This window comes from Sorghum bicolor, chromosome 3 (assembly GCF_000003195.3).
Source record: "Sorghum bicolor cultivar BTx623 chromosome 3, Sorghum_bicolor_NCBIv3, whole genome shotgun sequence".
Lineage (NCBI taxonomy): Eukaryota > Viridiplantae > Streptophyta > Magnoliopsida > Poales > Poaceae > Sorghum > Sorghum bicolor.
In genome coordinates this window covers 60,335,122-60,360,320 of record NC_012872.2, presented here as the reverse complement: position 1 = coordinate 60,360,320, position 25,199 = coordinate 60,335,122, and the positions used below count along the sequence as shown (strand labels likewise).

At 40.6% G+C, this 25,199-nt stretch overlaps 4 protein-coding genes across 8 annotated transcripts; all 4 read right to left on the bottom strand.

Annotated features, from left to right (window-relative positions):
- On the bottom strand, positions 83-4,583 carry LOC8063106. 5 transcript variants are annotated; one of them, XR_002451291.1, is made up of 9 exons: positions 4,301-4,402; positions 3,175-3,324; positions 3,030-3,092; positions 2,892-2,945; positions 2,155-2,805; positions 1,739-1,912; positions 650-727; positions 315-411; positions 83-184 (listed from the first exon to the last, which is right to left on the bottom strand). XR_002451291.1 is itself a non-coding variant. In XM_021456843.1 (8 exons), exons 2-8 carry the CDS (start codon positions 3,322-3,324, stop codon positions 373-375), a joined length of 1,209 nt encoding a protein of 402 aa, XP_021312518.1. In that variant the 5' UTR covers positions 4,301-4,402; the 3' UTR covers positions 306-372. The 5 variants fall into 5 exon arrangements, 4 of the variants coding, with proteins under 4 accessions (XP_021312516.1, XP_021312518.1, XP_002456195.1 ...); XM_021456843.1 differs by lacking the exon at positions 83-184 and having other exon boundaries at positions 306-411; XM_021456841.1 differs by lacking the exon at positions 83-184 and having other exon boundaries at positions 195-727.
- LOC8063105 (phosphomethylethanolamine N-methyltransferase) lies at positions 5,734-10,179 on the bottom strand. Its single transcript, XM_002456149.2, has 12 exons — positions 9,884-10,179; positions 9,599-9,726; positions 8,500-8,637; positions 8,230-8,367; positions 7,866-8,009; positions 7,577-7,687; positions 7,353-7,494; positions 6,984-7,264; positions 6,635-6,796; positions 6,486-6,539; positions 6,323-6,397; positions 5,734-6,208 (listed from the first exon to the last, which is right to left on the bottom strand). The coding sequence occupies exons 1-12, from the start codon at positions 9,918-9,920 to the stop codon at positions 6,113-6,115; spliced, it is 1,506 nt and encodes a 501-aa protein (XP_002456194.1). The 5' UTR covers positions 9,921-10,179; the 3' UTR covers positions 5,734-6,112.
- LOC8063104 (phosphoethanolamine N-methyltransferase 1) lies at positions 12,979-16,387 on the bottom strand. Its single transcript, XM_002456148.2, has 12 exons — positions 16,217-16,387; positions 15,934-16,061; positions 15,617-15,754; positions 15,407-15,544; positions 15,100-15,243; positions 14,836-14,946; positions 14,609-14,750; positions 14,242-14,522; positions 13,892-14,053; positions 13,718-13,771; positions 13,535-13,609; positions 12,979-13,374 (listed from the first exon to the last, which is right to left on the bottom strand). The coding sequence occupies exons 1-12, from the start codon at positions 16,245-16,247 to the stop codon at positions 13,279-13,281; spliced, it is 1,500 nt and encodes a 499-aa protein (XP_002456193.1). The 5' UTR covers positions 16,248-16,387; the 3' UTR covers positions 12,979-13,278.
- Positions 17,603-24,137, bottom strand: LOC8068056 (putative clathrin assembly protein At2g01600). Its single transcript, XM_002456147.2, has 15 exons — positions 23,795-24,137; positions 23,544-23,613; positions 23,289-23,386; positions 21,867-22,005; positions 21,631-21,758; positions 21,396-21,488; positions 21,207-21,257; positions 20,918-20,983; positions 20,756-20,821; positions 20,551-20,631; positions 20,383-20,460; positions 19,639-19,818; positions 19,489-19,564; positions 19,303-19,418; positions 17,603-18,259 (listed from the first exon to the last, which is right to left on the bottom strand). The coding sequence occupies exons 1-15, from the start codon at positions 23,882-23,884 to the stop codon at positions 17,900-17,902; spliced, it is 1,692 nt and encodes a 563-aa protein (XP_002456192.1). The 5' UTR covers positions 23,885-24,137; the 3' UTR covers positions 17,603-17,899.

Here is a 25,199-nt window from a genome sequence, read left to right as displayed (position 1 = left end):
ACAAATACATGATGATACAAATATAGCAAATATTTTCTATTGAATTCAAAAAACAAATAATACAAAGGACATATGCTACAAATATAACAAATATTTTCTATTGAAGTCAAAACCAAAAATACAAAAAATTACACAAACTTTACAAATGCAAAAAACAAAAAAGGGCAAGTTACAGTCACTTAGCCTAAAAAAAAAAATTACACTAGGACTATGAAGAAATTACATTGAGTACAATTATGTAAAAAAAATAATGATCAAATATAAATAAACCTAAACTATACAGAAAATGTGAAAAGAAAAGGATAGGAGCTTACTAGTGAATTAAAACTGAGAAGGCCCAAAACAAAGCCCACAAGACAAAATAACAACTCCTTAGTCAAAGCACAAACTTTTACACAAACCACCTAGCACCTGTTAAATAAAAAAGCCCAACTGAGGATATTCATATGTCCAAAGCCCAACTAAGATAGTATAGAGCACTTAAACCAGAAAACAAAATAAACCAAGGGTCCAAACACAAAAGTAGGAAACTTGCCAACCAAGAAGGTCAGAACGAATCTGGTAGACCACCTGTCCAGATCTGTCTACAAGAAGGCCTTGCTACCTCTACAGATCTGTCTACAAGAAGGTCATGACAATGGAAACTTACCTGAACTACTAGACCACCCGTCCAGATCTGTCTACAGGAACCGAAAGAAGCAGGGGCAATGCAACCTCCAGACGAACCCTGGCAGCAAGGAAGGGATAAAGGACAAAAAACACAGGTAAAAACCAAATTCAATCACATAGAACTAGAAATAATACATCCCCAACAAATTAAGTTGCATTATCTCCACCAGTTTTCAGAAAACTAAGCCAAAAACTGATAGAATTTGAAATACTAAGCCAAAATAGTGAATTACTCATTGAACTTACAATTTCTTATTTGTTAATTGCAGGAAGATACAGACAGAGGCAAATTACCAGCAACATATTTGGAAGGAAACCTGAATGAGGTAACTAACAAACCTAATGAAAATAACAATTGAAAATACTACATCAAATTCTTATTTGATAATTACAGGAAGCTACAGACAGAGCCAAATTACCAACAACATACTTGGGAGGAAATCTGAATGAGGTAACTAACAAACCTAACTATAATAGCAATTCAATATACTACATTAAATTTGTATAACCATTAAAGAAATTACAGGGACAATTCAGCTACCTTACAACATATCCATTTGGGACAACAAGTACAATGACTCCAATAAACCAATGGCAGGACTCCTTCAGTTTGATGTACAACTTCCAGGTACGAAAAATTCAAAATGAATATGTACATATGATACAAACATGTTACATCACACATCAGGTATTGAAAACAGAGAGATGATTCAACATCAAAGCAAGCAACAAGTACAGGACAAGATACACATGCCGCATCAACTTTGCAAACATATCTTGGAACTCTTTAGATACATTCCCTAGGGAATTGATATCCAGACTGACAGTGCCACCACAATTAAAAGAATGCTTGTCAACCAACTGAGATATCTTCAACTTTAAAGATAAAGGCAGCTTGCAACCAGAAACAATTTCCATTTTATCACAAAAAACAGTATCAAGGTCATCAGCACAAGCCACAGTCTTAAGACGAGCACACTGACAAAAATAAAATAAAAATTCATAGTCAAATACTACATGGATTAGATATAAAATCAAAAATAAAAAGAATACAAATAATAAATCTCACCTTGTAGTAGCATGTGTTGTCAAAGGGAAGCAAAGGTCTGTAACCATAAACACCAGGGGATTTGATATCAAGATTAGCATAAAACTTAATCAAATCACCCTTCCACACACATATTCGAGGAATAGAATCTACAAGTTGCCTCTGACCGAAATCAATATGATCCAGGTAAACAACCTTAAAAAAAATTAAACAATTATATTACAGTGAAGAACTATTAAAACAAGCAACAAATAACAACAAAAAATATAAAATCAATTACTAAATACAAACAACCTAGAAATAAATGACCAGACAACTTATAAGTTAAAAAGCCATAACCAAACCATGAACAAAATATATAATGCAGAATTAGATAAAAAATATTCAAAACAATAAAATACAGAAACCATATTTATAGTTGCAAAAACTAAACTTACCGCAAGGTAATACAAACAGCCACCAAGACCCAAACAACGCTTTGCTTTAGCATCTTTACCACCATTGAATGCCTTCACATGCTCAAGTAACCACTGAAGCACATAAGCACACCACTTGAAATCCTTAATGTGATCAACATCTTCAAATATACCAAAGTACTTTGGACTGGGAATGGTGTTCGTATTGGGGCACAAGAAACTGCTCAAAGCAACTATCATGAAACAGATAAACACATCCTCATCTGACAAATCATCCTTCTTGATCAATTTATCAGCAAAGAAAGATACCGGCGGAATCTTAGACTTCCCAAACTTTGATAAAATAAAATCCTTGCCAACACTAGGATCAGAAGGGAAAGGCCTTGTACCAATAGGAAGATCAAGAACCAGATGAACAGATTCTTCAGTCAATGAGATTACCTTTCCATCATGAACTATATCACCAGACTTGGAATCCACCAAATTTGCAACCCACTTAGCCAAACTATTGGGCACAAAGCATTTATCAAACAGCAACAATGAACCAAAACCATAGCTAGCAATAACATCCTTCTTCTCAGGAGACAAAGAGGAGATTACATTCATAAAAGCTGTGGCAGAAAACCTTGTGAAACCAGCCTTAGACTTCTTTACAGATTTCACCTTCTTAGCCTACAATTTTATTCATAAAATTTAGAAAACAAGAAATGAATGTAACCTAAAATGCACAAACATAAATAAAAAGAACAGATACTAACCTTATGCCTCAATGCCATTTTTAGCCTTCTCTTCATAATTCTAACCTTTTCATACTGAACAAAGAATAAATTAATTTAGTAAATAAAAGCACTAAAATATAACTACAAAGGAAAAAACGGAAGGAAAAAAAACCATACATCCTTCAAACAGTTCTCATACAGATGTCGATCAAAACTTGAATTATCACTAGAAGAATCACCCTGCAAGCAACATAAATAGAAGTAAGTTTTTAAAATAGTATACATATACATCTAAAAAAAGAAATACAAATAGAACACTAACATCAGAAACATCCATAGCATCCGAAGAAGTCTGAAATGAATCATAATCCATAAAATTTGGTTGAGAACACTGCACATCATTCAAATCTTCATTCTCAGAAATATCAGGACTAGATATATCAACAACACCACGAGGCCTTTTTCGAACCATCTAAAAATTATGGAAAAAAACACATGTCAGCTGCCTTTCATTGCAAAAAGTTCAAGACCTAACCACAATTCAAAAGGTGTACCCCTATTTACTTATAACAATCAAATACTAAAATTACAGTAAAATAAGAAAAAAATTACATTGACTACTAGCATGTAAAAACAGTAATATCACAATATCAGCTAACAAAAAACATAGGTCATGCAACTATAAATACCTTTAACTAACAAAGTATACACCAAAAGTACTATACAACAGTAAGAATCACGAAAAATATTGATACAAAAATACGCTACTATAAATTTACTAAAGATTACACATGTCATAACTTCCAAAAAAACATTAAAACTGCACAATGCATACTAAAAGAGCATAATTGATATACAAAACAGCCAGGTATAAAAAAAACCTACAATTCATTTCATACATAAAACATATTAAAATCATATCCACAACTCTACATGCTCAATTAACATTTGGCAAAACAAAATAAAAGAACCATAATAGTTCACGATGATTCCAAAAGTGCAGCGTCATTATATATTATAAAAAAAAAGAAAAAAAAGCACAACGTCCTGTCCCCATAATTACTCCCGTCCGCCTCCTACTCGTCTAGTCACCGTCACCAGAGCAGCGCTCCTCGCCATGCACAGGCTCCACAGTGGACCGAGGCGTACCGAACTTCCTGGGACCTGGTCCCCGGCCGCTGCGAGCCTGCGACCAGATCTGCCGCCGTGAGCCATGCGCACGGCGCACCACACGGAGTGGCGCATGGCCTGCCTGACTGGGCGACTGACCGTAGTGCAGCAAGCAGCGGGCCGTTGGCCGTCCGCGCAGCGCACTCGCGCTCGATCGGAGAGAATCGCAAAAAACAGAGTAAATAGAGAAGAACGCCGAGCCGCACAGATGAACGACAAACAACAGATATCGAAATCGCTGGACAAAAACTTGAGGAAATGAAGCACAATAAGCATACCTCTCCAAACCCTAGGAGTCGCCAATGGCGGAGAGAGCCAAATCGCCAGGAAGAAGACGAAGCGAAATGGGGAAAGGGGAAACGACAGCGAATAAATGAGCGCGACTCCCAAAAAATTAAACAGTGCGGCGCCGACAACTGGACCCCACATGTCAGCATCACATATCCAACAAGGACAGACCAAACAAACGGAAAAAATATCAGAAGGCCCAAAACACATCGATCGAACCAGATCAAACGGCCCAAAAAACGGATGCTGCAACACGCCAAAACAACCGTTTGTTCAATAGCTTTTCTGTTTTTTTATCTACTTTTTGATTGATCCAAGGGGTTCGAGGAGGAATCAATCATAGGCCCCGTCGACGCGCTTCGTGATTTCTGAGGGCTTTTTTTGGCTTGGGCTCATCATATGCCTTCGTCGTGACCTGCTTTTCTAGATTTCGCCGTGATATGCGACGTGAAGAATGAAGGAATCAATAATTCAGTATGTTATTGTACTCTCTCAAGGCTCCTTTCGAGAGGATGTTCGTGGCAACAGAGACTTTCTACTACGGTACTACCTTACAAATTTATACAGCAAACTACTACGATAAAACAACCGCGGGCATGTGCAAGCGTGGATCTCACCGTTTGGTCGGCCTAGCATGTGGAACTCGGAGTAAAAATAACGATCTTCGCCATCGAATCTCTTGTGGTTAATTAAAGAATTAGATGGGGAGACGACGAAGAGAACTTCAACGGGGTAATATGTCCTTTTACAGCGGTGAAACCATCAAACTGGAGGACAGAGCACGCTGATTGACGATGGAGCATCTGTGGGTTATACGCCTACCATTACCATGGCTCTCTACCTGATGAATAAACAGCCGAGTGCGGCCGTGAAGGAAAGGAAGGAAAAGGGAAAGAAAAGATCGGCTGCGGTTTTGCCCGGCACATGCCGTCACACTCGCAGACTTGCGCTTGGTACTCTCAAGCCTCTCAAGTCGTCGCTCAGGCTCCGCGCGTTGGCTTGCCGCTTCGGCCAGGCCACCTGTCGCTGGGCCTTGTCCACGTCCACCCCACTCGCTGGTCGTCACCCATATTGGTCAGTTCGGTGCTCACGAAACAGACCGCGGATTCAACCGCTTCCTCTACTCGACATGCGAAAGCAAACGTGAAGCAGGTGGTGGTGAGGTGACAATCTGCGCAGGCTAGTCGCTAGATGCCTGCCACAGACGATGTTCAGCCGGGAACAAGCTGTCGCCTGGTTGTTCCGCGTGTGTTTGGCCTTGCGAAAATAAAATAAAATATTAAAATGTACTTCCACATGCCAATGTCTTAGCTTCCACCAAGCAGCACAAGAGATCAGTCATGCGCTTCGGTTCCAAAAGCGAGGCCGCACTGCATTTCACTACCTTGATGCTTTGTTTAATAAGAAATTGAAGCTCTCTTCGTCACCACAAGTTCAACAATACTTTTTAACCAACGAATAATGTTTTTCTTCTTTTACAACAAATCAGTATAAGCAGGAGCATAAGCCAAATTTCAGCATTTTACATAAGTATAGCACATAACTCAAAAGACCACATACTAAAACATGCAGACAGCTTATGTTGCTTTTTTAGACTTCATTCATGGATTACCACAGCACTCAGGCAATGCAGTCACGGGATTGTAAAACTGGACGAGTTTTCTCCACGCACTAAATAAACAGGATAGTAGGTACTAACCCAGGCTAACAGGTAACACCTGGATTCAGAAGAACTAAGGCGACAACAATTATAATAAAAGGATGCTTTATTTGCACTTGCACGTCCACGCACATCTGCATCATCATTTGGTGGCGATGAACAGCCCCCACCTCTGCTCACCAGCAGAACTCCTCTGCAGTTTTGCCTTCCAACCATTCACAATATCATCGTAGTCCTCCTGGAATATAAGTGAACTTCAGAGTTAGAGATGTCAAAGCCACAGAGAAAAGCTAGGGTGTTCTTAAGGGCGAGTCCATGATTTTGGAGTTCTTAAGGGCTTCTGTTGAATCACCTGGGTGAAGTCAGACAGGAAATCATCCTTGTTCTTTTCAAATTTAGCTAATTCCTTCTCTAAAACACCAAGGAACTGAAATGCAACACAGAGCATGGATTAGTATAGTAGAAACTTGTGTTTCAACCAAACATCTTAGTGGAAATGCTAGTTACAAAGAAACCTGATCAGTTCGATCCTCAGCAATGACATCACGAAAACCAGCACTCTTCAGCATCTGGATAATATGACGAACAAGCAAGAGTCAGTGCTGCATTTTGATCAAAGTAACTGTATCTAGTATAGACATATAAAAATGCAAGTAAGAAGCACCTGTCCATAAGCCTCCACATCATGTAGGTCATAACCTCTCTGCTTGATGTACGCTGCAAATTCCTCTGATGGTTTCCCAGGACTCCTGCAGTAGTCGCTGATAAGGACCTTGCCCCCAGGCTTCAGCCATTTGAAGAAACTTTTGAACAAAGAGGGTTTGTCCTGCAAAACAAAAGCAAAATCATGTCAGCTTAAACAATGTTACTCTGAACAAAACCGCGTGCAGCATTTAATGTTGGGTCTGTGATTAAGAAAACAAATATGTCACAAGTATCATTTCATATAATTTAGAACTTTAAGATGCACTGAAAAAAGTATACATCTGGAACAGGATATATTTGAAACATACTTGTATATGAAGGATAGTATCACGGCTGTATATGACATCAAATGTGTTTTCTGGGTATGTCTTTGTGGTGCAATCAGCAACTTCAAACTCAACTGAGCAACTGCGGCCAATGGCACGCTCAAGTGCAAATGATACCATGTTTATGGAAAGATCAATACCAACAACATGAGCATCATAATTTTCAGCCATATAAAAGTCACCTCCTCCAATTCCACATCCAACATCAAGCACCTTATGTCCAGGTTTAAGATCCAGCTTATCCACAAATTCTTTTGTAGTCTCTGTTGGACAATGATACATAACAGCATTTAAGGGCACAATGCAAATAGAATATCACAAGTTAAAATTAAAAGGGATTGCAGCACTCACCAATTCCACCAGTGCTCACATAACCTTCTCCAAAGATGCGCTCGTAACGTAATATTCCGCTAGTTTTGTACTGCACATTGTCCAAAAATCTTTGAAATCCCTTGTCTTCTGTAGACTGAACCTTTTGCCATAGCCAACATATCTATAAACCATAGAGACATATCCATCAATGACCTCAGTTGACCATGGTTAACACGTGTATATGCATGGACAAACAAAAGTACCTGGTTTTGGTTTTTCTTGTTTTTAACATAAGCACCAATACACTTGCAAGTAACCAGAGAAAGTTCGAAGGAATTCCCATCTTGATCAAAGGTATGGCACTCTTTGAAAACCTATTTATGGAATAAACAATCAATTAGTTATTACAAAAAAATGGTATTGAAACTAATAAGAAAAATAAAGAGGGAAGCAACAGTCCTTCATATAATAGTTGAAATTTTTACTCACAAGCCTGAATGTCTGATTGTGAAAAGCAATGGAGAAGAGCAGTAGGACAGTATGCTTTCTCACCTTAGTATAAAAACTCGGTTCCCGATAGTGTGTCGGATTAACTTTCCTTTTTGAATCTCCAGATTGATGGAAGCAAGATTCCCTAAAGAAGATATAGCCACCAATCTTCAACCATTTTACCATTCTTTGAACTAGCTGCTCAACCTACATTAAGAGACGAAAGTTGGAAAGTTCAAGAGCCAGAAACTTAAAATATATTTCAGTCAGCACATTCGAACAACAATTTTAAGTCATTTAGAAAACAGGTGCCCTTCAGAATTTTTATGAACAGATCCATTTTACAAGGACAATCTCAGCAAGAAGATCAAGGAAATACTATGGAATTAGAATTTGTTACTTATTCAAAGCATGTCTCATCCATTACCTCTTCATCTGAAAGATACATCAATAACCAATTTGAAAATATCAGATCGATGGAGCTAGCTGGAAGCACCAGGTCCTCGGATGTCACATCAGCACACATAAAGGATGCATTCTTGTAGTGACCATTAATGCTTTCATTCTGCAAGAAAAAAATTGCATAAAAGAATTGAATGATACAACCATACACACATATAGAAATCAGATGAAGGCCATCATATTTCAAGCTGGCAAGCACAAAACTTTTATATCAAGACATTGCAAATTTCAATACCTTTTTAATTGCACTTTCAATAAAATCCAAAGCAAGAACATTCCCAGCTGTTTTAGCGAGTTCTCCAGTGAAACGGCCTATTCCAGCACCAAGCTCCAGTACAGATTTTCCTTCGAATGAGGGAAGCAAAGACAGGACCTACAGAAAAGGACCAGAAGCATATCAAAATGTTTAGCCCTAAAAGCCAAGGTGCGTTCAGCAACACCTTCTCTTATAAGTCAAAATGTTGCCTGCTAAATAAAAAATTATTATCATTTCAAGCAACCAGCGGGCATAGCATAATTATGTCCCAGTTCTTGGAAATAAAATAGAACTGGTTCAATTTTTAAGTCAAATAATTAATAAATGCAAGCTTTGATTTTCAATTCCTATTTTTTCTTTGCAGATGTTAATTAAACTAAGAATTACCATAGTCAGAACATGAAATGGATCAACACATGCTTACAGAAAAGCATCAAACAAATATGAGTTTCTTTCGAAAACACTTAAAGATACAAACTACAAGGAAATCAAGATATTAATCATAAAACACAATAAATAAAATCATGGTGTAAATTAGCCTTTATGACAGATTTTTTATATATCCCTTTAACAGTCTACTAGTCTAGAACGTGGAAAATAATCAGTGCAAGTCATAATAAGTACCTGTATAGTTTACTACATCAGAGTAAAAGTCCTAGCAAAATTCAGATACTCAAAAAAAAAGAACATTTACCTTGTTTGTTAGAGTTTAGCTAAGAAATTAGTTATACTTCACATCACAAATTAAAAGACCTGTCACAACCTCAAGTGAGCAGGCTATTTTCTTGTTCAAGTTCACTTTTCACTCTTTAAAGAAAAAAGAAAAAGAAACAAAAAAAATCTATCAACGTAATCCTCTCACATCAGGCCAGTGCATCCCCCTTTATTTCCACACACGTGTCCCTTAACAGATAGCCATGTGATACTGCGGAGCAAAAGTTGAGTGTGGCTGACACATACTGCCCAGCCCAGATCCAAGCAGATGGATCCCAAAAGGCACTAAACAAGGTATACTAACAGTTTATAACAAACAATGGAATGGATAATACGGGAAAAACATCATCGCGGAAACAATCACCTCGGGGCGCTCCTCCTTGTCGAGATCGGCAGCGCGGGAGTCCAGCATCATGGCCTCGACGGTGAGGTTCCTGGAATGCTCCTCCCAGTAGCTCTTCTGCGCCTGCCTCTCCTCAACCCCCATCTTCCCTGCAACGCCCCGCAAACAAATCATCAACACGAAGGAAGCAAACCGCACACACCATGTGCTCGACACTTCTCCCCATCCAACCCAACAACACGAAGACGCAACGAGCAGATCTGATCCCCTCTGCACGGATCGACGCGTGGGAGTGCAATAGCTTACCGTTAACAGAAACAACGGCGGCGGTGGGGGCGTTCATCACGGTAACTCGTTGCGTGCGTTCGTCCGTTCGTCAGTCAGGAATTCAGAACCGAGTTCAAACGAAACGAGCGAGGGATGGCTGTGAGATTAAGATCCCTCGATGGCGAGGCGGGCGCGGGAGAAGCTCCGGGAGCGGCGGTTGAAGGAGCGGCCGCGCTGCTGCATCCACCACCTGATCGCGGCGAGGTTGGGGGAGGAGGGAGACGGTGGCTGTGGCCAGTGGCTTGCGACTGGGAACGGGATCCTGGAAGGGAGCGAAGGTTAGGTGGTGCCATTTATAGGCGGGAACCGGGAGCCGGGAGACCCGATCGACCGTGAGATCTGTGCCTGGTGGGGCCACTCGCAGCGTGCATGCTGGATCGGCGAGGTTTTTTCTTTTCCTCTCTTTTTGTCGTTTTGGCTGATCTGTGGCACTCGTTGAGCCACTTGTCCTCCCAGTCCTAGCTAACAATTAATCGTGATAGTTAATTGTTAGCTGGATGGTAGGTAAGACATTAGCTGCGAAGTTGGTATAGTAAAACGATGATCAACCTAGTTACAGCAATGGAATGAGCGATGAAGACCTGCTGTCAGTTGTCAGGCTATAACCAGCAAGATAGCGAGGAGCGAGTGTTGGTGCCAAATATGCAGTGACGAATGCCAAAGGAGAAAACCCTCGAGATCAACATTGATGGGACGTTTTCTCAAGAGTCTAGTATGGGTGCAACAGTCTAGTATGGGTGCAACAGGGGCGGTTCTGCGAGCCAATAGTGGAAAATTTTCCTTCCGGTATTGGCTCGATGGTTGGAATCACTGGGGTCTGCCCTCTTGGTAGAAGCAGAAGCACTTTGAGGATGGCGCACGACTCGTACCAAACACATACTAAGGAGTGCATCAATGTAGAGACGAATTCTCAAAAGCTGGTTTCTCTGTGGAACAACAGAAGGAAGCACTCGTCCAAGATCACTGCAATCCTAGACGCCGTTGAGCAGATGACCTATAGCTTTACATCCTTCCAGGTCATCCACACTAGAAGATTGATGAATTTTACAGCTCACTTGTGTGCCCAACATTCATCTTCTTTTTTAGATAATTATGTTTGGTTATATCCTTTTAGCTTCCTACAGAATTGTCTGCAATCCGATTGTAACAACACTGTTTAGGCCTTGTTTAGTTCCCAAAAAATTTGGTTTTTGGCTACTGTAGTACTTTCGTTTTTATTTGACAAACATTGTCCAATCACGGAGTAACTAGCCTCAAAAGATTCATCTCACAAATTACAGGTAAACTATGCAATTAGTTTTTATTTTCGTCTATATTTAATACTTCATGCACGCGACCAAAGATTCGATGTGACGGGAATCTTGAAAATTTTAGCGAACTAAACAAGGCCTTAATGAATGAAGTGAAAGTTTCCAAAAAAAATACTATTAGTTGTAAGGGATTTTAAGCAGTCCTTTAGGCTATCTCTTTGACGATTCAAAGCTGGTTTGATTGTTGCTTAAGTTTGTCATGCCTAACCTTATGTAAATTGTGTCTGTTACAAAAAGCATGGTGAATAAAATCGAAGCCACACTCAGAAAAAGTTTAGCAACAAAATAAATCTAGAGAGTCATTCTCACTCTCCATCTTTAGCTAGCGAGAAATCCAAAATAAAGGATGTCTATATTTGAAAATCCATTTAAAGAGACTCTTTGAGGGTATTTTCTTCTCCAAAATCTCTATTCCTATAAGTTAAGAAGAATAAAAAGTGTTTTGAATTTGCTTAACAATGATATAATATAACACTTGGTAGTTAGTTGGAAATACAATATAATGCATTATATTCATCTAGATAGTGACATATTTTGTATTTTTTTGAATCCATGGATGACTCTTGGCTAATTTGTTAACTAAGGAATTTGTAGTTCAAAATTTTACAATAGAGATTCTTTTTTGATTTCGAGACCACATTCTATTTTATTTATAATTTTCTACAAAGTAAACCATTTTGAAATTTTAAATAGGATTTTGTAGAGTTGAAGTTTTTTAGGGATTAATTATATGGGGATTTACTTAACAAAGGGAGTATAAATTCAGAAGACTGACATGAACCAAGTTGCAAAGAAATTTAGTTGTTACCTTGCAATAAGTTTCAACAAAACTAACATGAATGATAGCTTATATCAGCCATGTGTTCATCAGTTTGGTACTATTTTTCTTAGCTAGTGCTTTATGTAGAGAAAATATTTATTTACTTGTCTTTGTTTTCTCAGTTTGGCACTATTTACTATCCATTAGCGTGCATCACCATAATCTAATGGCACCAATGGCAGCAGGAGAGCCTTTCACGTACGTGTGCCTAGCTATCTGCCTAAGCGAAATCCACCTCACGAGCCACGATCAGTGCCTAGAAAATTCGTCACCACGTCGTTGGATGAGTAGCACCCCGCCCGCAGCCCACGTGTGCACGCTGAAGAGACAGGGAGAATCGAATTTAAATTTACAAACTGAGAGCCCTGACCATAAAAGACATGATCTGTCCTCTGAGGGAAATTATTATCAAGCAGTAGCCGTATGCTTGTTTTTTTTTTTTTTGAAACTGAGCCGTATGCTTGTATACGTGTACATAGAAGCGTGGAGGACAAAAGGAAGTCCTTTGGCCGGATGCTTTGGATCCACCTCGGGATCTGCGGGGGGGCTTTCATTTTCCTACCAAAATTTAGCTGAATTTGGACAGACTTAGCAAACAATTTGCCCTTATTTTGAAGCACTGGAATTCGCTTACAGCTAATTTGGCAAGAAACTAGTTCTAAATTATAAATCGCTTTAACTTTTTTGATATATTCACTTTGCTATATATCTAAACATAGATCCAAAAATTCAAAGTGACTTATAATTTGAAACAGAGGAAGCATTATCTTGAAATGAAGAAAAGAACTATGGCACAAACATATATATGGTGGGTAAATATTCAGCGTGAATCTCTTGTTTCGGTAAAATCGTGATAATAATTCTATTGAAACACGTAGTCATAAGTTTGAAAAAATTTAAAATGATGCACATCTTCAATGCTTCTATATATGCACTTTGGTCAAGATGCAAAATCATTTTTAAAATCCTTTTGGAAATACCAAATTTCATGTGCATATATCATCCATGTAGCCGCATGCCGAGCCATGCGTGGAGCTTATTACACTTCCACAGAAAGGTGGCATCAGTACAGCACGCTCTATGTTTCAGTGCGATCACAGGACCGTAAAGTTAAACCAGTCCCAAAGCACAAAGAAATAGGATAGGCTCTCAGAGTTCAATAATGCAAAATCACGCTATGAAGTCAATCCCATCGGTGAACTGCGAAAGCCATTTTATTTGTAAGGCCACATGGGCATCACCGTTCACTTGGTGGCGACGAACAGCCCCCACCTCTGCTCACGAGCAGAGGTCCTCTGCAGTTTTGCTTTCCATCCATTCACGATATCATCGTAATCCCCCTGATAACAAATGAAACAAAGATTTAGATATGATTTAGAGCAACAGAGAAAGAATGCAGGCTTCTAAAGAGAGCCGGCCAGTTCATTGCTGAACTTTTCATATTTTCATTTTTGCTACGAGTTTTCATCGTTGAACTTCTTAGGGGCTTTGTCGAATCACCTGGGCAAACTCGGACAGGAAATCATCTTTGTTCTTCTCAAATTTATCTAGCTCCTTCTGTAAAACACTGAGGAACTGAAACACAACACATAGTGTGTCATTAAAACTGTTTATCCAAGCATCTTAGTAGACAAGATCACAAGAATATGAACATGCAGATTGCGCATGTTTAGATGGGCAGACCTGGTCAGTTCGGTCTTCAGCAATGACATGACTGAAACCAGCATTCTTGAGCATCTGGATAATTTGACAGAGGTTTATTACTCATCAAACGGAATTATACTTTTAGATCAAAGCAATTGTGTTAAGCATTAACCATGCAAACAAAAATAAGATAAGGTAAGACCTAAGAACCACCTGTCCATAAGCCTCTACATCATGGAGATCATAACCCCTCTGCTTAATGTATGCTGCAAACTCTTCTGATGGTTTCCCAGGACTCTTGCAGTAGTCACTGATTAGGACCTTTCCCCCAGGTTTTAGCCATTTGAAGAAACTTTTGAACAAGGAGGGTTTATCCTGCAGAGTCAAAAGCAAAAAAAGTGTCAAAGAGTCAACTATAGGTATGCCATGAACATGTGATGTTTTAAGCCAAAAAAAAGACAGAGTTTCTAAGTACATCTCCAAATGAAGATACTTTCCATGATCAAAATGTAGCTCTAACATCTCGGAATAAAAAGACTGCATGCATTAAGTGTAAATCGTACTTGTATATGAAGGATAGTGTCACGGCTGTAGATGACATCAAACATGTGGTCTGGGTACGTCTTAGTGGTGCAATCAGCGACTTCAAACTCAACTGAGCACTTACGCCCAATGGAACGCTCAAGGGCAAACAATATCATGTTAATGGAAAGGTCAATACCAACAACATGGGTACCATACTTCTCAGCCATGTAAAAATCACCTCCCCCAATTCCACAACCAACATCAAGCACCTTCTGTCCAGGCTTAAGATCCAGTTTATCCACAAATTCTTTTGTAGTCTCTGGTGGATAGTGATACATAATAACATTTAATGGCACTGCAAATATGATATCACAAAAAATGACAAAAAGGGATGTGTCCTCTCACCAACTCCACCAGTGCTCACGTAACCATCTCCAAAGATACGTTCATAGCGCAATATTCCAGTGGCTTTGTACTGCACATTGTCTAAAAAACTTTGAAATCCCCCATCTTCTAATGAATTTACTTTTTGCCATAACCAACATATCTGGAAGCAATGGAGTCGTGTTCATCACTAATTTCACAGGAATGGAAACACATGTCTATGTGCATGTGCGAGGACAGAGAAGTACCTGGTTTTGATCTTTCTTGATGTTTACATAAGCTCCAATGCATTTGAAAGTAACCAGAGAAAGTTTGAAGGAAGTGCCATCCTGATTAAAGGTTTGGCACTCTTTAAATACCTAGATGGGAAAAGATATTATCAGCTATTTCAAAGAAAGCTGGTACTCAACTAAGAAAACTAAAGAGTGGAGTGGGCAAGAACAAAAAAACTTTGAATTGACTGAAATCATAAAAGCAAAAGGGGACGACACTAGGCAAGTTTGCATTCTCACTTTGGTATAAAACCTTGGTTCTCGATAGTGTGTCGGGTTAACTTTCCTTTCTAAATCTCCAGATTGATGGAAGCAAGATTCCCTAAAGAAGATATAGCCACCGACCTTCAGCCATTTTACCATTCTTTCTACCAACTTGTCAATCTACAGTAAGAGAGACAGTCAGAAAAATTGGAAGGACAAACATATCCCAATTCAGGTCAAATGATAAATGTAACCTTATCCACACGAGAAGTTGATTTGAGTTTTTTCTTTAGCAATAGACCTTGAATCAGTTTATGATTCTAATGTATGGTTTGATCATTACCTCCTCATCTGAAAGATACATCAGCAACCAGTTTGAAAATATCAGATCAATGGAGTTTGCTTCAATCATCAGGTTCGGGGATGTAACATCAGCACACATAAATGATGTGTTGTCGTAGTGACCATTTGTACTTTCATTCTACAAAACGATCAAATTTCAGCTACCAAGCCTGAAAATATTTACATCAGGGGAAAGTGTAAATCTCATTACCTTTTTAATGGCACTTTCAATGAAATCCACTGCAAAAACATGCCCAGATGTCTTAGCCAGTTCACCAGTAAAGCGACCTATTCCGGCTCCCAGTTCCAGTACAGATTTTCCTTCATAAGAAGGAAGTAAAGACAGAACCTACAAAAAAAAAGAAGCACTAATATATCAAAGTTTTAATCCTACAAGGCTACAATCACAAACAGATGCATCACAAAAGGAGCATTATCATATCCTCAGGTTCAAGTAGATGCATCACAAACATACGAACCAAAATTTTAAAAAAACCGAGTGAAGAATATCGTCGCGGGATAAATCACCTCGGGGCGCTCCTCCTTGTCGAGTTCGGCGGCTCGGGAGTCAAGCATCATGGCCTCGAGGGTGAGCTCCCCAGAGTGCTCCTCCCAGTAGCTCCTCTGCGCCTTCCTCTCATGCACGTCTAGGCTCCCTGCAACAACACACACAGCCAGAATCCATCAGTCCCCAGTCCCCACAGTCAACGCCAGGCCTCAATCCTCATACGAAACCTGCACGCCATGTGCTCGACAGTTATCTCAAACCAATTCAAACGCGAAATGAGCGCGCAACGGGCCGATCGCTTACCATTCACAGCGGCGGCGGCGGCGGCGGCCATCACAGCGTGCCCGCGCGTTCGTTTGTTGATTGCTTGGGGAGGGGTGTTGCGAGGTTAACAGCCCTCGACGGCGACGCGGGCTCGGGAGAAGCTCCGGGCGCGGCGGTTACAGGAGAGCCCGCGCTGCTGCATTCAGAACCGCCGAATCATGGCGAGGGGTGGTATTTAGAATGCGAGGCGGCGAGAACCGTGGCGACGGCGAGTGGGACTGTGGGACGCGAGGGCCAGTGGAATGGAGCCGACCGCGATGGCGCGATCAACCGTGAGGAGGACCGGTCCCCTCTCCCGCTGTGAGTGGATGCTGCACTGCGCCGGCGTCCTTTTCCATTTCCATAATAATTGCAATTATTGCCGGACCTCGCCGGATTCCGTGGCAAAGCTTTTTTAACCGCCACCCCATTCGCATGGCGTTTATAAATAAATTATATAGTAGGTATAGATACCCTATCTCTTTTGTTGGTATATACAACGTCACTGTTCATAGGATACATTATCTATTTGGCTGTAAATGTGTGCCATAGATTATTTACTTCGAATAAAATGAATCGTGGTCTTCAAGTCTTCAACTTGACCCTACTTCATGCTCCGATCCATTTCAAATTATAAGACATTTTAGTTTTTCTCTATATATTAGTTTTACTATATATCTAGACTTTAGTGTATACTCTGTATTTAAGTGCATAGCAAAAGCTATGTGTAAATTTTTTAAAAAAAACTAAAAAGTCTTATAATTTAGAATTGATAATTGTTGATTATTCTTTCTGTTTTAAATTATAAGTTGGTTGATTTTTATAATATATCTATTTTGCTATACATAGTAAGATGGATGAAAAGAAGTCGATAAATATTTCAATAGGTGTAGGTATAGGAGAAGTCCCACCTGTTCGCTCGACCGGAAAATCATGACAGAAAGTCCTGTGTGCAATTGTACAATTCCCATGGGCTGTTTACCGAGGAATAGACACTAAGAGGGAACCGAGAGGTAGAGCAAATTGGATTGAAAGTTTTCTTGTCCGTTTGGGACCAATTGCGGAAATATTCGCACGACCGAAGACAAATATCCCCCGCTAGAAGTTAGACAAAGGTCTTGTTTAGTTCTTACCTAAAAACTTTTCACCCTATCTCATCAAATGCTTAGACACATGGAGCATTAAATATAGATAAAAAAATAATTAATTGTATAGTTTGTATGTATTTTATGAATGAATCTTTTGAGTCTAATTAGTCTATAATTAGACACTAATTGCTAGTCACAAATATGCTACAGTAGCTAAAAACTTTTCTTTTCACAAACTAATCAAGGCTAAATACAAACGCTGACGGTTGACAAAGAATGAGTTAGTTGGGTCCAGGACTGCTGCTCTGCTGCTTATTGCACGTAGTTTTACATCAGCCGAAAGCCCGAAACAAATTTCTTTACAATGAGAGGGTGCAATGGCCCAGTCAGAAGATGGAAACCAGCCACAGCAAAACGGAAAGCTACACAAGAAAGGCCAAGCGGCCAAGGCCTAATAAGGAAGGGCGAGATGAAGATGGTGCAACATAGGATTGGTAACGGTCTGACGGTGAAAAGCGGTTCCAGACACGCCAATTGCTTGTCTTGCATGGATATCTACAGATTGCACATCTTCTATGTAATGCAAAGTATATGCCTAGAGAAGTTGTGCGGCGCCTCCGAAGGGGTTGGTCTGTGGATGCATTCCATTTCCTGCCGGGAACGCACCGAACCCAGCATCGAGGAAGGGGTTTGCTGCAGGAGCCATGCCCGCGTGATGCTGCTGTGGTGGTCCGAAGGGATTTGCTTCAATCATCATGGGCAAATGCTGGGGCTGTGGAGCCATGGCTGCCATTTGAACTGACGGTGGGGGAGCTACTTGATTTGACACGGCGAAGGGATCGCTTGCCATGAAGGGATTGGGAGGGGCTGAGCCGTATAGCTGTTGTTGCTGCATCTGCCTGTAGGTTCCATCATCGTATAGGCTGTCCAATGTGAGCTTGTCAAATCCACCACCCTACAAATAGAAAAAGACTCCATGTTATATACCTCACAATAAGATCTGAAATAGAATCGTTGGTAATACCGAAACCACATTCTTTTTTTGGAACACAGAAAGACCATATTTTGGTTTTGAGAAAAGCTAAACAATACTCCACACAATAAATTAATTGTTTAGTCATAGTTCATCAATCTGCACACTGTACTCCAGAACATATTTCATTACCAATGGAGAGCAACCTGTAAATAGGCAGGGTTTCATCTACAGAATCTAGCAAACGTTCTAAAGTTAGCAGAAATGCTGTCAAGTTCTATCAAAATCCAAACGACTGTTGCATAAGCAGAAAGTATCAATTGAGCCATACAATGATTTACACCTTTCCAGACCATGGTAATGATGCCATGAGGTAGAAAAGTAACAACAAATGTCAATGAGGCAATGTATGCCACCTGGCAATTCATGAAATGACAAGAAATAGAGTTGTGAATCCCAAATTTCCTCTAGTATTGTCTGAAGTGTCAACTATCAACTGAACATTCATAAGAAGCTTTTCCAACGGCTGTGGATGGGAATAACCATCAGTCATTTGAGATTGGGCGCATCTCAGTTCCTATATGTTCTGGAAGTTTTATCCATACTACAAAATTCCAGAAAGCTCATTGAGTCTCCGTAGATGGCAAGTGGTGCTGTCAATTGGCCCAAGCAATCAAGGAGGCAAAATACAGCTTCTCAAAAAGGTGCTCTAGAGAGTAATTCATACGAGTTACCACAAAATAGTAAATTTACTTTTCTTTGTGATTGCACTTTGATAAAATAGGAATTAGCTACTCATTGCTACTAGTTTTCAACTGCAGTGAACCAGCATACCAGTGTACTGGTTTTTACTTTTCAACCAGTAAATGAGTTAAGCTTGACAGTAGAACTACAGGAGCTTAACAAAGTTGTACAAAAAAGAGTACATAGCACATAGCAGCACAGCATCTCTAAAATGTTTGATTTGGAAAAACTGTGGCAACCAATGAAAGGTAGATTCCTCAATGAAAGATTAAGAAACGAACCAAATTACTCTCCATAGACAGTGGAGTCATGTTGCTGCTTGTAGTAACAAGAGCAAGTTCCCATCCTGTTGGATCAAATCCTCTATCTTGCTGTGTAGTTGTTGAATTATCAACACCTGCAGCATGCATGCATACACTTCTCAGAACTAATGATATAATTAATAACAGAACTATTTGATTAATTACCTGTCGGAAGAATTGCCAAGGCCAATGCGTTGCTCTCCTCTATTGCCGACACAGTATGGGTTGAATCACCTAACCCCTATGAGGAAATATGACATTTAGATTATAATGTAAAAGCATTAATGTCACTCATATGACCATTTTCATACTTACCAGTAAATCACCAGTATCTGCAATCTCAGGCCTGGGAGGCGAAGCTATTTGGGAGGAAGGAACTGGAGCAGGTTCTTCAACAACTTGCAGTTTCTCCTCTGCAATAGGAACAGACTCACGAACTTCTTCTTCTTCTTCTTCTTCTGGTTTGTATGTCAGAAGAAGCTGCTCAGGAAGCTCCTGATGAAATAAGAATCCATTCCACAATAAGTAAATCGCCTGGTATAAACTTGACCTGATAGTAATCATTTATCTCCCAAAAAGAGCGTGTGACATTCACAGATGACACAATTATCACAAAAATACCAAAGTAAAAGAGAAATTGTTCATTGGGCCACAAACATTGATGTTAACTGTTTCCCTACATCGGATAGTTTGGCGTCATTAGATTAGATATAAAAGAAGAATGAAGTTGTGATCAGTGCAAGCTACATTGAGATTAGGGGGTGCAAATAAAGCCCCCCCCCCCCCCCCCCAAAAAAAAAAAAAAAGTTAAAACAATGATGTTATCTAATTTTCCCACCATACAAGCATCCCCTGTGGAACATGTATATGCACCCAAAAGGCAACCCCCCCTCTATTTGCTCTAGCTTCACCACTGGTTGTGATATGCTATTTAACATGCAAGGCACAGGAAGTATCACACAGATACCATCGTCGAGGCTCCTACTTGTTACTTCTTGTTATAAAATGTAAAGGTGTCATGCAAAAATCCAAATGGTTTATTAGAACCCAGGAACTAACCAGTGGCTCTATAACTGGCATCATACGTGGAGCCTCCTTCACATACTCCTCCATGGTTGAAAGGAATGTTTGTGGTGGCTGAAAATAAGATAAATCAAATCTGAGTATCTGGTCATACTCTTACATAGTAAAAATTTACATGGCGAATGCTGAGACAAATGACCTCACCTCCCTCAAAGTGGGAAACTGGAAATTTCTTGCGAGCTCTAAACCTCGACAACTTTCATAGAAGTCAGATAGGTTTCCAGCCTGAAGCATCAAAGATGTTGATGGGTAAAAATAGCAGATAAGCGTCTAAGCACACACAATTGTTGCATCCTGATCTTCTTCAAGTTAAGATACATTGCACATTACTACCGTGTAGGGCAGTTACCTGCTGGCCAGCCCTCCTGTAAATGTCAAGGGCTTTTAGTGCTTCATGCTTTGGCATCTCAAAGAACTGCACAGTTGTTTGACAGCCAACAGGAAACAGGAAGCATAAGTAGAAATAGCTCAGTGCAACATAGACAAATTCCTACTTAGAAGATTAATATACCTTGTCAACAAGGTTGATAATTCCATCATTTATTGCACAATAAATTTTGAAGCTTTCTTTAAGAACCTGTACAGAAGCAGGATTCACTCAAATTGCGTAAGATGCCCCAGATCTAAGAATAAACTATTACATAGAAGGAACTGAACTGCTCTATTATACATTGAATAGGTCATGAAGTGCAAGACATAGCCAGACAGATTCACAAATGACCAGTTGGCTCGTTAAACAAAATATAAAGATCACCTAGTAGAAGTTGAAGCAAAAAAATGACAGTAAAAACAGAGCTTACCTGGGCTAGAGCATACTGCACCAGATAATTGTTATTTGCAGCTCCTTCTGCCTGAATACAAAAGGAAAAGCAGTGGCATGTTGGCTTAGTTAAAAAAAGAAAAATACAGACCAAAGAACTAAATATGTTTATAAAACCGGTTTCTTTCACTAATCCAACTTATTTGTTGCAAGGATAAGAGAGAATCACCCGACAACCAATAAGTCGATATAATAATTGCTGCAGTGCTGGCAATTGCTCCAGCAAGTCCTGAGAATTCAATTCCCTGGTTCTACTGTGGCCCTGAAAACAAAGAAGTTTAATTACATGTTGAAGTATCACCAGCAAGTAATATAGCTACAAATAATGGATAACACCGCACAGCTTTTGTAAAGTGGCAAAAAAATGAAATAAAAATACTGAATGAGCATGTCAGAGTCCAGACCTTTTCAGGTCCTTGACCTTGCTTTGATAAACGCTCAGCTTCAATGTCATACTTCAAGACCCTGAAGCATTCTAGTTTTTCCTCCAAAAATAAACCGTATGTGCGAACCCATGAAGAACAATCCCAAGCTGGATATAATTCCAAAATATAAAGATAATAGATTAGAAGGAAATACGGAAGAATATTAATGATCCAAATAAAAAATCAGGTCAAATTTAAATTGAAGAAATACAGACCAATTGGGCTGGAATCATCCTTGAAGTTTGATAACTGCAAAATTTGCACTCTCTGAGTAAATGTAAGAAACTCTTCGCGGAATGCAGGATCACCTTCCCGAAGAAGCCTATGGATCACTACAAGTGTCTTCAGGGCAACCTACATAACCCAAGAAGAACGCATTCTACATTAGACCTATTCAAGCATCAGATTGGGCCAAAAAAGCCCAACCGTTTTTTGGCCAGACCAAGTGCAGTGGCAGGTCAAATTTTTTTGGCCCGTGCTCACCCGACGGACAAATCGGGTTGGGTTGGGCTATTTTTCAGATTAGGTTGGGTTTCTCTGTGTTTGGTCAGGTTCTAGGTCAAAAAATGCAGCCCGCGCCTGACCCAATGGTTGTTGTGGTTCAAAAATTACAATCCACACCCAACCTGATGGTTCTTGCAGTTCAAAAATCACGGCCCGAGCTCACCCGGTGCATTAGTCGGGTTAGGTGTTTTTGGGTTGGGTTGGTTGGGTGGCCCATGATCAGGTCTATTCTACATTATTAGCTACTAAGATGAAAGGTTGATGAAGACCTACAAAAGGAAGCAGAACATTCTGAATAGGAATACAAGAACTCCAAATAATTTTGAGATAGTTGCTGCTAGGATAGCTGTAAGGAAACCAAAAAATTAGCACAGAACAGTCAGAGTTGTGCCATCTCAACTGAACTCCATCAAACAATTCAGGTAAGATAAAAAACTAACCATTAAAAAAAGAGTTTAATCCAAGGACATAACATTACAGGGTGTCATACAGGCTTCAGAGAGTCAACAGAAAAGAACCACACAATTTAAATCAACAATTCTCAGTTCAAATAAAAGTGACCACAAAAAGTGAAGAATTGTGTTAAATATAGAATTTTCACTGTGCTTTTGTAAACAAGCTTATTATGCTATGCAAAGAAATTTCAACTTGGTTGTATAATATCTTCATTGCAAAATAACAAATCCTCAGTCGCGTCTCTTTCTGTTTTTGTTCCCGCATCCACATTAACTAGTACATATACAGTCAAGCCACCAAAAGCACAGATAATAAAGGTCTAATTTGTATTGCAATTCCAGACTCACAACACAATATACTATTATAGTATTATATAACTAAACATATGAGCTCGAGCTCTCCAGTGTGCAAGGACTGAGGTTCAGGTGCCCAAATCAATAGCTGCATCTTCACTAACCCCACATGAAACTTGGACATTTGCCAATTGATCATTTAGTCTGCATTCAGTTTCACAGTATGATCACATTTTTAACAAACGAAATTGCATTTGAGATTCATCGATCACCCAATACCATTACAAGATCGGCACCAATCTAGAAGCTAAAGCAACCATCATAGCATCGAATACACACACAGAACGAATCAAATAATCTGAACCGGAGTACAACAGTGCTTACAATCCAGTTCCTGGTTTTGGCGAGTCGCCGGGCAAGCGCATGGATGCAGTAGGCGACGTCCGCCCGTGGCCTCGCGATGGACGTCGCCGCCACAATCTCTGCAACACCGGCACCGACAAACCCATCAGACAGCAAACTCAAACCGAGAAATGCTTGAGAAACCACAGCACTCTACGTCTACGATCCGGCTAGTTCCTAAAATCAAATTATAAGCAAAAAAAAAGGAAAGGGAGAACATGGGAGGAATCCACGCACTGCGCAGGTGGCGCTCCTTGGGCGGGCTCTCCACGTGGTTGGTGGCCCTCACGATCGCGACATCCAGATCCTGGGCAAACAAAAACCACACGCCGAAGAGAATCAATAAACCCAGGCGTGCAGCGCAGGAGTGCGGCCATAGATCCGACGGTGAGCACACGACCGACGGTCACGAACTGAGCCGGTTTTAGCGGCCGAGAAATTCGGGGGAAACCATGGGCGGGTGAGTGAGGATTCGACGGCGGGCGGACCTTGAAGTCGGAGTTGAGGTTGGCGAGGCTGACGGTGGTGGTGTCCTTGAGCGCGCCGTACGCCTTGCGCCAGCTCTGCAGCGCCGCCATTGCTGCCTCCGCCGCCGCGCTTGCCCCCGGCGTTCGCCCTCGCCTCGCACTCCTTGTGGTGGTGGCCTTGTACTTCTCCCCCCTACGGTCGGTTTGGCTCGGCCTTGGTGTTGTGAAATTTCGGGCGCGGGCTCGCGGTACACGGAACTGCCAACCTTCTTCCCCCACCCCCACCAAATAGGGGACCTTCCGCCTGACCGCAGAGAAGCGCGTTCCTCACCTTCCACGCCAGTGGAAGTTCGTTCTGAGACGACCGGATTTGTTATTAGTATTTTTGGATTACATAATTACACCGGATTTGTTATTAGTGCAATGTCGGTGCCTACTGCCCGTCCCGGAGCGGCAGTTGCAGTTGCAGCCTACTCTAGTGCCCAACTGAGTGCTGGATCTCAATCTCTCATCCGATGCACACATGCAGAATTCATTCATTTTCAGATGGGGCTGGCGGCGTAGCTGAACTGTTTTCCTGGTTGTCTTCATGCCTTGGCCCTGGCAAATTGATGTATCACCAAAATTAATAAGAAGCTTATGAAGAGTTACTTAAATGAGCCTGTTGTGACATACCACTTCTTTCCAATCATAAGAACCAGGTTTTGGCAAGAATAAAGCGAAGGACAGGTCAAAATTATCAGTTGGATCGTTGGGCAGGCTTAGCCTGGCAAAAGGCAGTAGCTCACCGCCTCACCTGTTTCTCATGACTGTGCAAGAATATGTAATTTTTTTTTCAGATATACACAGATTTCTACTTTTGTTTTTTATTGAACTTCAGAGACTGATTCATCCAATTCGGAATCGTTGCCGATGCCCAGTCGTTGGTACTTGGTAGTCTTTTTGAACTTCCTTGCCACACGCCGGTTGAGCATGCAGTAAGCATGAGGATTCTGAACACTGTGATTGGCCTGTTTGCAGTGGCAGTGTATCCCCTATGCTGTACTTGCTACGTACGTACATACTGTATGTACACAATTAAGAAGCTACGAAGTGGTCTGGTACTCTGGTTGCAGTTTGTCAAGACCCTTGACAGCTCGATCATGATGTCCTGAACCTGAATGGTCCTACATCTTGTTGGAGAAGGATTTCTTCAGGCAGAAGAGAGAGGTTCGGCAGGAAACGAGAGGCGCCAGTATTTGACAAGCACGTCTCGCCTGTCTCGAACGTCGGTCTCTCTGTTTTTTTTTTTTGAAAAAAAAACAGGAACTTCGTTTTGCGAACTCCTTTTTCAGAACAAGTTGCTCAGCTGATGATTCTTCGGCCCTGGTTAGTGCAGCGCCAGATGCCCAGATTATTTCTCGGAGTGCGAAGCAAAGGATCAGGA

Coding starts and splice junctions, on each gene's coding strand:
- LOC8063106 (XM_021456842.1), bottom strand. CDS start 4,459: ATGCTGACATGTGGGGTCCAGTTGTCGGCGCCGCACTGTTTAATTTTT. Junction 2,806..2,891: donor AAATGGCATTGAGGCATAAG/GTTAGTATCTGT, acceptor ATAAAATTGTAG/GCTAAGAAGGTGAAATCTGT. Junction 1,913..2,154: donor GCTGTTTGTATTACCTTGCG/GTAAGTTTAGTT, acceptor ATTTTTTTTAAG/GTTGTTTACCTGGATCATAT.
- LOC8063105 (XM_002456149.2), bottom strand. CDS start 9,920: ATGAACGCCCCCACCGCCGCCGTTGTTTCTGTTAACG. Junction 8,638..9,598: donor ACAAGGAGGAGCGCCCCGAG/GTGATTGTTTCC, acceptor CCTTTTCTGTAG/GTCCTGTCTTTGCTTCCCTC. Junction 7,495..7,576: donor ACAAGAAAAACCAAAACCAG/GTACTTTTGTTT, acceptor TATGGTTTATAG/ATATGTTGGCTATGGCAAAA.
- LOC8063104 (XM_002456148.2), bottom strand. CDS start 16,247: ATGGCCGCCGCCGCCGCCGCCGCTGTGAATG. Junction 15,244..15,406: donor TGTATCTTTCAGATGAGGAG/GTAATGATCAAA, acceptor CTCTTACTGTAG/ATTGACAAGTTGGTAGAAAG. Junction 14,947..15,099: donor AACCAAGGTTTTATACCAAA/GTGAGAATGCAA, acceptor TTTCCCATCTAG/GTATTTAAAGAGTGCCAAAC.
- LOC8068056 (XM_002456147.2), bottom strand. CDS start 23,884: ATGGCGGCGCTGCAGAGCTGGCGCAAGGCGTACGGCGCGCTCAAGGAC. Junction 20,632..20,755: donor ACAGGAGGGCTGGCCAGCAG/GTAACTGCCCTA, acceptor TTGATGCTTCAG/GCTGGAAACCTATCTGACTT. Junction 18,260..19,302: donor TGTCTATGGAGAGTAATTTG/GTTCGTTTCTTA, acceptor TTCTATTTGTAG/GGTGGTGGATTTGACAAGCT.